Source organism: Nicotiana tabacum, chromosome 17, assembly GCF_000715075.1.
Source record: "Nicotiana tabacum cultivar K326 chromosome 17, ASM71507v2, whole genome shotgun sequence".
Classification (NCBI taxonomy): domain Eukaryota; kingdom Viridiplantae; phylum Streptophyta; class Magnoliopsida; order Solanales; family Solanaceae; genus Nicotiana; species Nicotiana tabacum.
The window spans coordinates 144,726,423-144,739,341 of record NC_134096.1 but is presented as its reverse complement, the minus strand read 5'-3'; the positions used below and the strand labels follow the sequence as shown (position 1 = coordinate 144,739,341).

Genomic DNA, 12,919 nt, shown 5'->3' with positions numbered 1-12,919 from the left:
CCTAATATATGCATCATGTTCCATATCCTACACTTCATTGCCCCTATCAAACTCACAAACATTGTTAGAAAGATCATAATAAGGGCTCAGAGAAGGATGAAAAGAATTAGAACAACCATTCCAATGGCTATCTTGACCACCACACATATTACAAATATTCCACTCAAAGGATTGAGATTGTGCGCACAACTCGCTCCCGGGAACATTCTGATAATTTTTCCACCAGTGGGGTCTTCCACAATATGGACAGGGATTATCAAAATAAGAATAACCATCATTTGAATAATTTTCATTCCAAGATGCCATGCTAAAATAAATAAATAAATACTAACTAAACTAAAGAAAGAATAGAAAAAAATGTCTAATCTAGAAAAATAGCTAATTTCTAAGTCCCCGGCAAAGGCGCCAAAAACTTGTTGCGGCCAAACGCACACAAAAGTATACACAGACATCAAGTAATAAAGTGACTAAAAGTCGGATGTCGAACCCACGAGGACTTGTGATTAACTATTAACTAAATTAGACTATCCTAATTATCTAAACAAGAATTAAACCTAAAAATATTTGATTCTAAACTAATTAAATAAAAAAATATAAATAATGAACTTTGAACACAGAAAGAGCAGATTTTTATGATATCAATGTAATGAAAACGATCTAGGGTTATGGGCTATCTAACAATCCTATTGTATTCTTCAATTGAATTGACCGACTAATTTATTTAGCTTATTGGTTGACATGGTTAATATTGCTCATAAGAATCTCTCGAGTTCTTACTCGCCTATTCAAGCTAACCTAACGCCTATATGTCTATGGAGTTAGAATCAATAAGAACACATTTATAATTCCTGTAAATCAACCAAGCAAGGCAATTAGGTATATATTTATCCTAACTACGAATCCGTTCCCCGATGCCCGAGTTCAAGAACTTGCTCTACACAATCCTATATGCAATCTAAAATTCCCACTTTCGAGTTCAATTCTAGATTCGTAGATAGTATTCAATTGATGATCAAGAAATTAAATAATTAAGCGCAGGATTGAATAAATAAACCAATATGATAAATCAAGAAGGCAAAATCAATATCCGAATAATAATAGTCATGAAAGAACCACAACCCTAGAACGTAAAGTTTAGCTCCACATAGACATGGTAGCCAAACAAAAAATCATACAAAGAAACGTAAAAATTACTAAGTTTGGTGGGAGAAAGATGGAACTTAATGAATTCCGGCCTCCACGGCGGCTCTGTGCTTGTGTTTTTCTCTCAAAAAATATCCTCTCCAAGTATGTTCTCCCCAAGTATGTTCTCTTTCGGTCTTTTTCTTTTATGGCGTTTTTAGGTCTATTTATATGTGTAGGAAAATACCTAAACATATAGGACAAGTCCTAGTCAAACCCGGAAATGAATTAAGTCTTCAAAACTCGGATTGGACCTGGCCCCAGGCCTGGCGTCGCCAACTTAACGCCAGCCTCAGCCTGGCTTTTGCTTGGCGTCGCCAGCCTAACGCCAGCTTTAGCTTGGCCTTAGCCTGGCGTCGCCAGCCTCAGCCTGGCTTTAGCCTAGCAAAGCCAGCCTAAAGCCAGCTTCAAGCATGGCGTCGCCAGGTTCTCTTATTCACTGCTCCTGCGCATGCTTTCAACTTGTAGGTCTCATTTTTCTTCTACTTTCATCTCCAATTCACCTACACATAAAATAGACTCAATTAAGCACAAATATAGTATAGTTTAGCATTAAATCCCCAAAATGTAAGGTAAGTAATGCACTAAAAATATGTAATTATAACCAAACATCAAGCTGTAACGACAGAGCGACCTTCCGCAAGGCGACAATAATAGCCCAATCAAATACGCAGGGAGAAACATCCTGCACCACATCTATAGTACCGTTAAGCTTCCTCGATTCCCAATTTATGACAAGTGCTTCACGTCGCATAAGATTGAATAGGAAGAAAACGAAGGCATAAGCCTCAAAGGAATCAAATCTGTAATGACCCGGTCGGTCGTTTTAAGAATTAATGCCCCGTTCAGTGACTTAAGGTCTCGAGTAGTTTAGCAATATTTATTCTGACCTGTGGGTGTGGTCGAGTTTAATTTACTGAAGATTCGAAATTTAATGAAAAGAACAATCCTTATTTAGAAGCTTAAATGGAAAGAGTTGACCGGAGAGTTGACTTTTGAGCAAACGACTCGGGAATGGAATTTTGATGATGTCAATAGATCCGTATGGTGATTATGGACTTAGGAGCGTGTCTGAAAAATTATTTGGAGGTCTGTAGAGGAATTTGGCTTGAAATAACGATAGATGAATTTTTGGGAAAGTTTAACCGGGGGGTTAACTTTTTGATATCGGGGTCGGAATCCGATTCTGGAAATTTGAATAGTTTTGTTATGTCATTTATGACTTGTGTGCAAAATTTAAAGTCATTCCGGATTGATTTGATAGGTCCCGGCGTCGTTTGTGAAAACTTGAAATTTCAAAGTTCATTAGGCTTGAATTGGGGTATGATTCATGGTTTCAGCATTGTTTGAGGTGATTTGAGGGTTCGACTAAGTTCGTATGATGTTATGGGACTTGATGGTATGTTTGGTTGAGGTCCCGGGGGGCTCGGGTGAGTTGTGGAAGGGGGGTTAACGGATCATTTTTTGCCTTGGTGAGATTGCTGATATCAGCTGCTGCATTCTTCTGGTTTCCTTCTTCGCGTTCGCGAGTGGGCCCTCGTGTTCACGAAGGGGAATTTAAGGCAAGCAAGATTTTCCCTTCGCGTTCACGAAGAGGAGCTGGTGTTAAAGGTTCGTGTTCACGAAGATTGGCTCGCGTTCACGAAGAAGAGAATTCAGTTGGGGACCCCAGGTCCTTGTTCTACACGTTCGTGAGGTGGTGGTCGCGTTCGCGAAGGTCTAAGCTGGTAAAGCTTTGCATTCGCGAAGGGTGAGATTGGTAAAGCTTCGCGTTCGCGAAGCCAATGTCGCGTTCGCGAAGCCAATGTTGCGTTCGCGAAGGGTTAAATGCTGGCAGTCAAGTTTGTGCTTCGCGAACGCGAAGCAATGGTCGCGAACGCGAAGAAGGCCTATCTAGGCAGAATTAAAAGTCCCAAAAACGGGGGTTTGAGTTCATAACACAAAAATCAAATTGGGAGCTCGGTAGAAGGCAATTTTTGAAGAGATTCTTGCGTGGCTGTTTGGGGTAAGTGATTCTTATCCAGTTTTGATTAATTTCTATGATTATGCCTTTGAATCCATCATTTAATTCGGATTTAAATGGAGGAAAATCAAGATTTTTATAAAATCTTCCAAAAATGAAAATTTAAGATTTGGAGGTCGAGTTGTTATTGGAATTAGATAAAATTGGTATGGTTGAACTCGTATCGGAATGGGTGTTCAGATTTCATGAAAATTATGTCGGGTTCCGAGGGGCGAGCCCCGCGTTGATTTTTGTTGACGTTTTGGAATAAATTTTTAAGTCGACGTATTATTATCCGGAATTGTTTCCGATAAATTTTAATGAAGTTATACAATTAATTTGGATAGATTTAAGCTATCCGGAGGTCAATTCAAGCAAGAAGGCTAATTTGGAATATCGGTCTAACTTCAAAAAGGTAAGTGTCTTGCTTAACCTCGAGTGGGGAAGTTTCCCCTTAGGCATTGAGTCTTATGTGTAATTTGTGTAATTGAAAATCATGCACGTGAGGTGACGAGTACGTACTTGATTTATATGTGCAAACTTCATTGATTTAAAATCCTTAGACGCCCTTATGTATTAAATTAAATTTTTTTGGCACTTATTAAATCCTCTATTTGTCATGCCTAGATCCTTGTTTGTTGAAATTCTTTTTACATGATGATTTGGTGTGATTGCCACCTTGATTTTTATGTGAAATATTATTTTATTGAGTTGTTCACTTCCGGATATTTTGTTAAGATTTTTGTGCACATTATGGTCGAGCCATGGGTTCCTTATTGTGAAAAATAAGGTATTGTTGATTTTTGTGGCAAGTTGTAATAATTGAGCATTTGATATGCAATTTGTGCTATGTTGAAATATTTGAGCACTTGATGTGCAATCTGTGATAAGTTGTAATAATAGAGCATTTGATGTGCAATCTGTGCTATGTTGTAATATTTGAGCACTTGAGGTGCAGTTTATGAGATGTGATATTGGCACATTATATTGTGGGAGTTATGTTCGGGTGTTTGCACGAGGTTTCTGTCGTGCTATTATTACTATTGATTTATGCACATATAGCATGACAAGGCGGGCTATTTATATATATATATGTGGGTTTGCGCATGTGGCGAGGCAAGATGGGAATATTGTTATGTGCGTGCGGCGAGACAAAGCGGGCAATTTACTTATTTAATGCGCACGTGGCGAGACAAGGTGAGCTATGTCGGGGATTGAATTGTGATGACTTATGATGGCCTGGGGGCATTGTTGTTATTGCATATTTACTTTTGAGACTACGAGACGGTGACTCGGGAGTGCCTTTGTTGACATTCTTTGTGGTTGCACTTGCCTTCGGTTAATTTGTATTTCCGTGATAAGTAAATTGTTGTGTTCTTCTGTGATATAACATTTGATTTTATTGTGTGTCTGTATCCCTTGTTGTAATGTGTTGGCTTTGTCTTTTGTACGAGGCTCTGAGGATTTGTGGTTTTAGACTTTATTAGTTTTCAAGGTTAAGTTATTTTGAATAAAAGAAATTGCTATGTGCTTTAGTTCTTATAAGTTTTACATCCAAATCAGCAACTATCGGGTGCTTCATTTTAATTGAAATATTATTTTCTTCACTCAAATAATTTCTAAAATAAATTCATTTCTTTGTTGATTTTCTTACTTGATTTAAAAATTTTAAACTGACTTATTCGGAAATAAATTGATCGTGTGGATCTTATATGTATTGATAATGATATTTGGCACGTGAATTGTCCGTGCAGTTGTGATATGAAATAAGGGTACGGGGTGCCGAAAAAATATGATGATTTAATTATGGGCACGAGGTGCCGTGGAAATATGAAAAATGGGCTGAGACTCGTGTTTACGAAAAATATGAAAATGGGTTAAGACCCGTATTTTTATGATTATGAAATGAGGTGTCACATGGTGACTTTTTAATTGAAAGAATTATATTCAAAATATTTATTTGGAAGGATTCTTATTTAGAAAGTATTATATGAAAGAATTGTATTTGAAAGATATTTATTTGAGAAAATTATATTTGAAGAGATTTATTGAAAGAATTATATTTGAAAGATAATTATTTGAGAAAATTATATTTGAAAGAGAGTTATTTGGAAGAATTATATGTGAAAGACATTTATTTGAATGACTTGATTTAATTAGGTGTACTTATATTTATAAATTGTTGAGCGATATTAATTCATTGTTGCCCTGTAATGCATATCACTGGTTGATTTGTGTTGCCCTTATTGTTATTTGCTTTAAATTATTCTTGTATATCATATTGCACAGGTTTTTAGACTAGTGAGTATCTTGACTGTACCTCGTCTCTACTCCATTGAGGTTAGTCTTGATACTTACTGGATACCGATCGTGGTGTACTCGTACTACACTTCTGCACATTTTTGTGCAGAGCCAGATATTGAAGATATCTGACTTGGGTAGAGTTAAAGCGGGATCGTAAAGATTCAAGGTAGAGCTGCTTGGTCGTCACAGTCCCTTGGAGTCTTTTCACTACATTGTACTGTTAATTATTATTCAAACAATATTAAGTATTCGATCCTTGAGATCAATTCATGTATTCAGCTAGAGTTTGTGACTCAGTACTACCAGTCTTGGGAGGTTGTATATTCATATTTGTTCCGTTGTTAGTTTTGATTATTTATTTAATTCAAAACAAAATGGCTTTAAAATGTAATTGAAATCAGCTTACCTAGTCTTAGAGACTAGGTGCCATCACGATGCCTGTGGTGGGATTTTGGGTCATGACAAAATCGCACGATAAGGACTCAAAAAAAGGAAGTGCTCCTAACAGCCCTGTAGCCTCTTGAAGATAAGTACAAACGTCTCTATACCGATCCGCAAGACTCTACTAGACTTGCTCATGACTCGTGAGACCTAAGTGAACCTAGTGTTCTGATACCATGTTGTCACGACCCAAAACCCATTAAAGGTCGTGATGGCGCCTAACACCGTTGTCAGGCAAGCCAACCTTGACTAATTAATTTAATTACTCATTTTAGTATTTGTGAATCAAATTTTCTTCAATTAAATAATAAAGATAGAATTCATATAGTAAGTGATAAATATTTTAGCAACTAAATTACTAAACAACCTATAACCACTGCCAAAACTCGGTGTCACAAGTGCATGAGCATTAACTAGGGGTAAGATAAAATACAACATCTGTCCGGAATACAAATTAGACAGAAAAAATATAAATAACTCTGAAGGAGACTCTGCTGGCTGCGGATCGTACTATAGAATACAGCTCACCTAAGTCCCCGCATTTAACCACACCTCTGCGCCCACAAGGCCGCTAGACATATCTGTACCTGCACAAAAATGTGCAGCAAGTGTAGCCTGAGTACGTAAACAACGTGTACCCAGTAAGTATCAACTCTAACCTCGAAGAAGTAGTGACGAAAGGTCAACTTGATACTCACTAAGGGTCAATAATATTCAAATAGAAATATTTAAATCAACATAATTTATAGGAATAACAATAATTTCTTTAACCAACGGAAATGATTAATTCTTTCAATTCCAATAATTTCTAATTTATCAATTAGCTTCACAAGCTGCAATAAAATATCAAGATATCGTGTAATTATTATTATTAGGCACGATTTCCGCCATGGTCGTACGGCCCAATCCAGAGTGTCGTGTACACTGCCGATGGACGTGTGGCGTGATCCATAGATGCATCTATATTGCCGAGGCGTTCGGCCCGCTCCACAAGAAAGGATGACATTTTCTTATGAATATCCGGAATGAGAAGTTTTATAATATTAACACGTAGGATGTTCAATCTTTATTAACAATTCAATAATTTACACAAAATTCAAGTATATGAAGTTTCGATCTACTACTATTTCCTCAAAAAAATTACAATATAATTCCAGTAATTTAAGCAATTAAAAGAAGCAATTATCACAAGTAATTCATGATTTGAGTCCTAAACTACCCGGACTTTAGCAATATTAGTAGCTATGCACGGACTCTCGTCACGCCCCCATAATTAGCAACAATTATTAATTTAAGTCACCTATGGGATAAATTCCCTCTTACAAGGTTAGACAAGAGACTTACTTTGTCTCAAAGCCCACTTCCCGATCACAATGTCGCAAAAAATCTCAATTCGGTGCCGAAAAATCCAAAACTATCCAAAAGTTATAGGAAATAATTAATACATGCTCAATAATTCGAAATTAGACTATTAAATACATTACCCTATCCAAAATGGTAAAATTCTTAAAATTTACCCCGGGCCCACATGCCCGGATTCTGAAAATATCGTTACCCATAACCTCAAGAACTCAAATATACCATTTCCATCCAATTCCATAGCCATTTTCGTGGTAAAAATCCAAAAATACCAATTTCAAGGTTTTTCTTCAAAATCCCAAATTTTTACAAATTTTCATGTTTAAATCCATATATAAACCAAGTACTTAACTTGCAATAAGTGAGAATCACTTACCTTGCATTAGATGATTAAGATGGAGCTCCAAAATCGCTCCAAGATCGGCTCCCATGGCAGAAATGAAGTGAAAATGGCCAAAATCCTATTTTTTGCAAACTTATACACTGCCCAGGCGACCCTTCTTCGCGTTCGCGAGATCCCCATCGCGTTCGCAATGAACAAAATTCTCAAAAGCCATTTTCAAACTCTTCTCAAACAGCCTCTAGTATAATGGCCATAACGTTTTGTACCAAACTCTAAATCATAAATGGTTTGACTTTTTGGAAACTAGACATCAAGGGCTATAACTTTTATATGTTGATCATCTCCCAATTCATTGTATATTGTAAGATATAAGCTTCCAAAGTCAGCCCTATGCAATAGAGATTTCCAAACTCTTCCCGGATAGTCTGTAGTATATCTACTATAACTTTTTGTACGCAACTCCAAATGATAAATGGTTTACCTTTCAGAATATTAGACACCAAGGTCTACAACTCTCATTTTTGGATCATCTCTAGATTCATTATAGATTGAGAGATATAAGCTTCTGAATTCAGACGACGGACAACAGAAATTCCTTCTTCGTGAACGCGAGAGCCTCTTCGCGAAGGCGAAGAACAAAGTCCCAGCAGCAAAATCCTTCTTCGCGAAGGCGAGAGGCTCCTCGCGAACGCGAAGAACAACACCAGAACCAGCAACCAACATCATCAAAACACCCAAACTTGGTCAGAAACCATCCCGAATCACACCCAAGGCCCCCGGGACCCCGTCCAATCATACTAACCTGTCCCAATACATAACACGAACCTGCTCAAGGCCTCAAATCACATCAAACAACATCAAAACTACGAATCGCACCCCAATTCAAGCTTTATGAACTTTAGAACATCAAACTTTTACATTCAACGCCGAAACCTATCAAATCAAATCCTATTGACCTGGAATTTTGCACACAAGTCATAATTAACATTACGGACCTACTCCAACTTCTGGAATCGGAATCCGACCCCAATATCAAAAAGTCCACTCCTAGTCAAACTTCTTAAAAACCTTTAAATTTCTAACTTTCGCCAAATGATCCCGAAATTACCTACGGACTTCCAAATTAACATTCGAACGTGCTGCTAAGACCAGAATTATCATACGGAGCTATTCCCAGACTCGGAATCCCAAACGGACATCAATAACATTGAAATGCACTTCAACCCAAATTTATGAAATTCTTCCAAAATGTCAACTTTCCACAATAGGCGCCGAAACGCTCCCGGATCATCCAAAACCCGATCCGATCATACACCCAAGTCCAAATTCATCATACGAACCTATTGGAACCGTCAAATCCCGATTCCGAGGTCGTTTACTAAAAATATTGACCGAAGTCAAACTCGCCCTTTTTAAAGTCAACTAAGGAACCAAGTGCTCCGATTTCAACCCGAACACTTCCAAATCCAGAACCAACCATCCCCACAAGTCATAAATTAGTAAAAGGATATACGGGGAGTCTTATTTAGGGGAACGAGGTTCTAACAGTCAAAACGACCGGCTGGGTCGTTACACATATAGCACCAAAACCTTTGATGAACCTCATGTAGTATCCAACAAGACCAAGAAATCCTCTTAGTTGTTTAATATTGCAAGGAACAGGCCAACTCTGTACAACCAATATTTGCTTGGGATTAGTTGAAGCCCCTTCAGCACTGATGAAATGGCCCAAGTACTCCACCTTAGACATACTAAATGCACACTTAGTCATCTTAGCATACAACTGATAGTGATGCATCAGTTCAAAGACAGCCTTCACATGCTCAACATGAGCAGACATATGCTTCTACTGTAAATTAAAATGTCAGCAAAAAATACTAGGACTGAATTCCTCAACAATGGTTTAAAAATAGAATTCATAAGACTTTGGAATGATGAAGGAGCATTAGTCAGCCCAAAAGGCATAACTAAGAACTCATAGTGACCTTCATAAGTTTTGAAAGCTGTTTTGTAGGTGTCTTCTCTTGCCATTCTTAGCTGGTGGTATCCTACTCTAAGATCTATTTTAGAGAACACAACTGCACCCCCTAATTCATCAAGTAATTCTTCAATAATAGGTATAGGAAACTTGTCCTTAACTATCATATGGTTCAACTCCCTATAATCAATACACAACCTCCAACTACCATCCTTCTTCCCTACTAACACAACAGGTGAGGCATAAGGACTGTTACTATGTTGAATTACCCCTTGGTCCATAATTTCTTGAACTAGATTCTCAATGATATCCTTTTTTATTCCAAGATATCTATATGGCCTTTTGTTCACAGGATTTGCAGACTATTAAGGGAATTCTGTGATCAAAAGCGCCTCTATGAGGGGGTAAGGTTGTGGACACTTCAAAAATACCTGAGTATTGCTTGATGAGAGCAAATACGGCTGGTATAAGTGCAGCTTCCTATGTGGCTTGTATGTTATGCCATTACATCCATGTCCATCAATGACATCATGAAGAACTGAGCCGCTGAGTCATTTAGTTTGGGCAAGGAAGTAGCTTTAGTTGATTTCAGTTGGTTGTTAGCACCCCTCAATACATGCTTCTTTCCTTGGTGTACAAATTCAAGGGTTCTGTTCTTGAAATCAAACAGGATTCTTTCTAAGGTGCTAAGCTATTGCACTCCTAGTACTATATCCATATTCCCTAATGGTAACAATAGAAAATGTGATGAGAATGTTGTTCCTTACAGTAACTATTATAGGTTTTTGCACAAAACAACAGTTCGTACTTTCCTACCATCAGCTACACTGATAAATTGTTCTACTATATAACTAAATTGGCACCCAGATTCTTAGCAACTCCTGATCAATAAAGTTGTGTGTACTCCCAGTATCAATCAAAACTTGTAAGGGCCTCTTCTCATGATAGCCAGTGACTCTAATTGTTTTGTAACCAGACACAAATAAAAGCTTGCAAAGATATAGTCATAAATTCATTTTCAGGTTCTACAACTTCTTGGGTCAATACCTCCTCCTCAACCTCAACTGATGCGGTTGTTTCTTTATCTACCACCTCCACCATAAAAAACTGCTTCCTAGACTTGCATTTATGCCCCATCTCATATTTTTTATCACAAAAGAAGCACAAACCTTTGGCCTTTTTTCATCCATTTCAGACAGTTAGCCTCCTTCCTAATCTGTTTAGTTTGTTTGAGTTGCTATCAATATTTCTTTGGTGAGTGAAATTTGGTGCAAAGGTTTTTTGGTAATTATGTGATCTGAAGGCAATTGGAGTAAGTAAAATAGGATTAGAGTTGGAGTGAAAAGATCTGGAAATAGGTTTCAATCCCAAGTTTTGGCTTGGGCATCAAAAATTTCCTCCTATAATCTGACAATCTTATAGGCTTGCATTAAAGTTCTTGGTGCTTGAGTTTTAACAGCTTTATTCAGTTCTGATTTAAGTCCCCCTGGAAAATAACTAATAGCATTCTTAGTTGTCAAATTAACAGCAGTTAATAATGTGTCAAATTCTGCTTGATATTCCTTAACCCCATCAGTTTGACTTATAGTCTTCAAAGCCTCCATAAGATCCTCAAAATTATCCCCAAATCTTTTATTTAAAGCTAGTACATATTCAGTCCATGATAAGTCTATAGTGGAAGTTCTAGATTTCACATAAGATCTATGCCAAGCAATAACATCACCATCCATGTGAATAGATGCCACTTTCACCCTTTGTTCAAACATAACATCATCCATAGAAAAGTATTGATCAACTTTATACAGCCATGTACGCAAATCTATACCAGAAAATTGAGAAAAATCTAGTTTTGAGAATCGAGTAAAGAAGTTCCCATTTCCTTGATAAGCAGAACCATTGTGTGATTCCTTGTATCTGACCTCTATTGGTTCCCCTCTGTTAATCGAAGACTCGGCTAAAATTTGTTCTTTTTCCCTTTGATTGATGATTCCAATAGCTTCCTTAGGGCCTAGCAATTCCTTATCAGCTTGCGCATTCCTCTCACCCATACTTATCATGCCATCCATCATATTTGGTAACTACTCTTGAATCTGTGACAGCTTATCCTCCATTTCGTCGACTGGTTTGTCTTGATTTTTGCTTCAAGTCATGTTGATTATTCCGAGAATCGTTTGCTCTGATACCAATTTATGCAATCAGTAAAGATCGCAATGGAATTTGTTAGTCTAGGAGCTAATCTCGAAGAAGATGGTAGTTAGTTCAGGGTAAAATCGAGAAAAATAGCTGAAAGAAATATGAGAAGAGAAGAGAGAATAGAATGATCTTATTTGATCAATGAATCCAATTACAATGTATCAATATATTTATATCACAACTATTGAGCAACAAATGTTAATTTCATTCTTCTACAGTGCGCTTCCTAACTAACTGTTTTAACTAACTTGTAACTAACTATAACTAACTCCTCTGATAGCTGCAACTAACGCAATGCCAACTACAACGCTCATCTCCCCAGTCCATTTATGCTCTAACAATCTTATACTTGCATCATTGGACGTAAAAACATTAAAAAAATCAACGAGTACTTGAGTGATGTAGCAAATGTTTGGTTTGAATAGCTTATGGAAGAAAAATGGTTGAATTGCAAATGGAGCAGGAGTTTTACAAGGGGCGCATGGGCAACAAACGAACGACGCGTTGGGTGGCGGATTTTTTAAAGTTTGTATAATTTTCACAGTGGCGATGCCACGCTGGCCCTGACCCATCAATGATAAAAAAAAAATTGCCTCTTTATTGTCATTGATGAGCTGTAGCTGCCGGTCCGAACATGCTTCTAGTCACGGTTTTAGTCACGGAAAAGCTGCGTAACAAACACGTGTGGTTGCTAATGGGAAATTAATGGTTTTTGTTATGAAAATAAAACTACATAAATATTAACCCCATCATTCAATTTTATATAATGCTATTGGATTAGATATCGAGTTTAAGAGAAAAAAATAATTAAAATTTATGATCTAAGAACTGTCATAAATAGTTGTATATAATTTTAAGGGGAAAAAAATTAAAATTGAATTATTAAAATTTAATTAACTTCACTTAATTATGGTCTAAATCTGAATCATTCACAGCTCAACTAATTAAGTGTAGTTGTTTTTGTTTTCTTTCACAACCACTAAAGTTCTTAATAGGTTTTAAATTATTTAGAACTTGTACATACTCTTCAAATTATTAAGACACTAACTTAAGGATTTAATGTAAATGGAATAAATAATTACTATTCTATTTAATACCACCGCCGACTATGTCAACT

The 12,919-nt window shown here is 37.0% G+C and overlaps 1 protein-coding gene across 1 annotated transcript; it reads right to left on the bottom strand.

The window, feature by feature from the left end:
• Positions 1-11,009: 11,009 nt before the first annotated feature.
• Positions 11,010-11,657, bottom strand: LOC107771503 (uncharacterized). Its single transcript, XM_016590877.1, has one exon. The coding sequence runs from the start codon at positions 11,655-11,657 to the stop codon at positions 11,010-11,012; it is 648 nt and encodes a 215-aa protein (XP_016446363.1).
• Positions 11,658-12,919: the final 1,262 nt, after the last annotated feature.

Excerpts from the sequence above, each read along its gene's own strand:
- LOC107771503 (XM_016590877.1), bottom strand. The coding sequence starts at position 11,657 with ATGGGTGAGAGGAATGCGCAAGCTGATAAGGAATTGCTAGGCCCTAAG.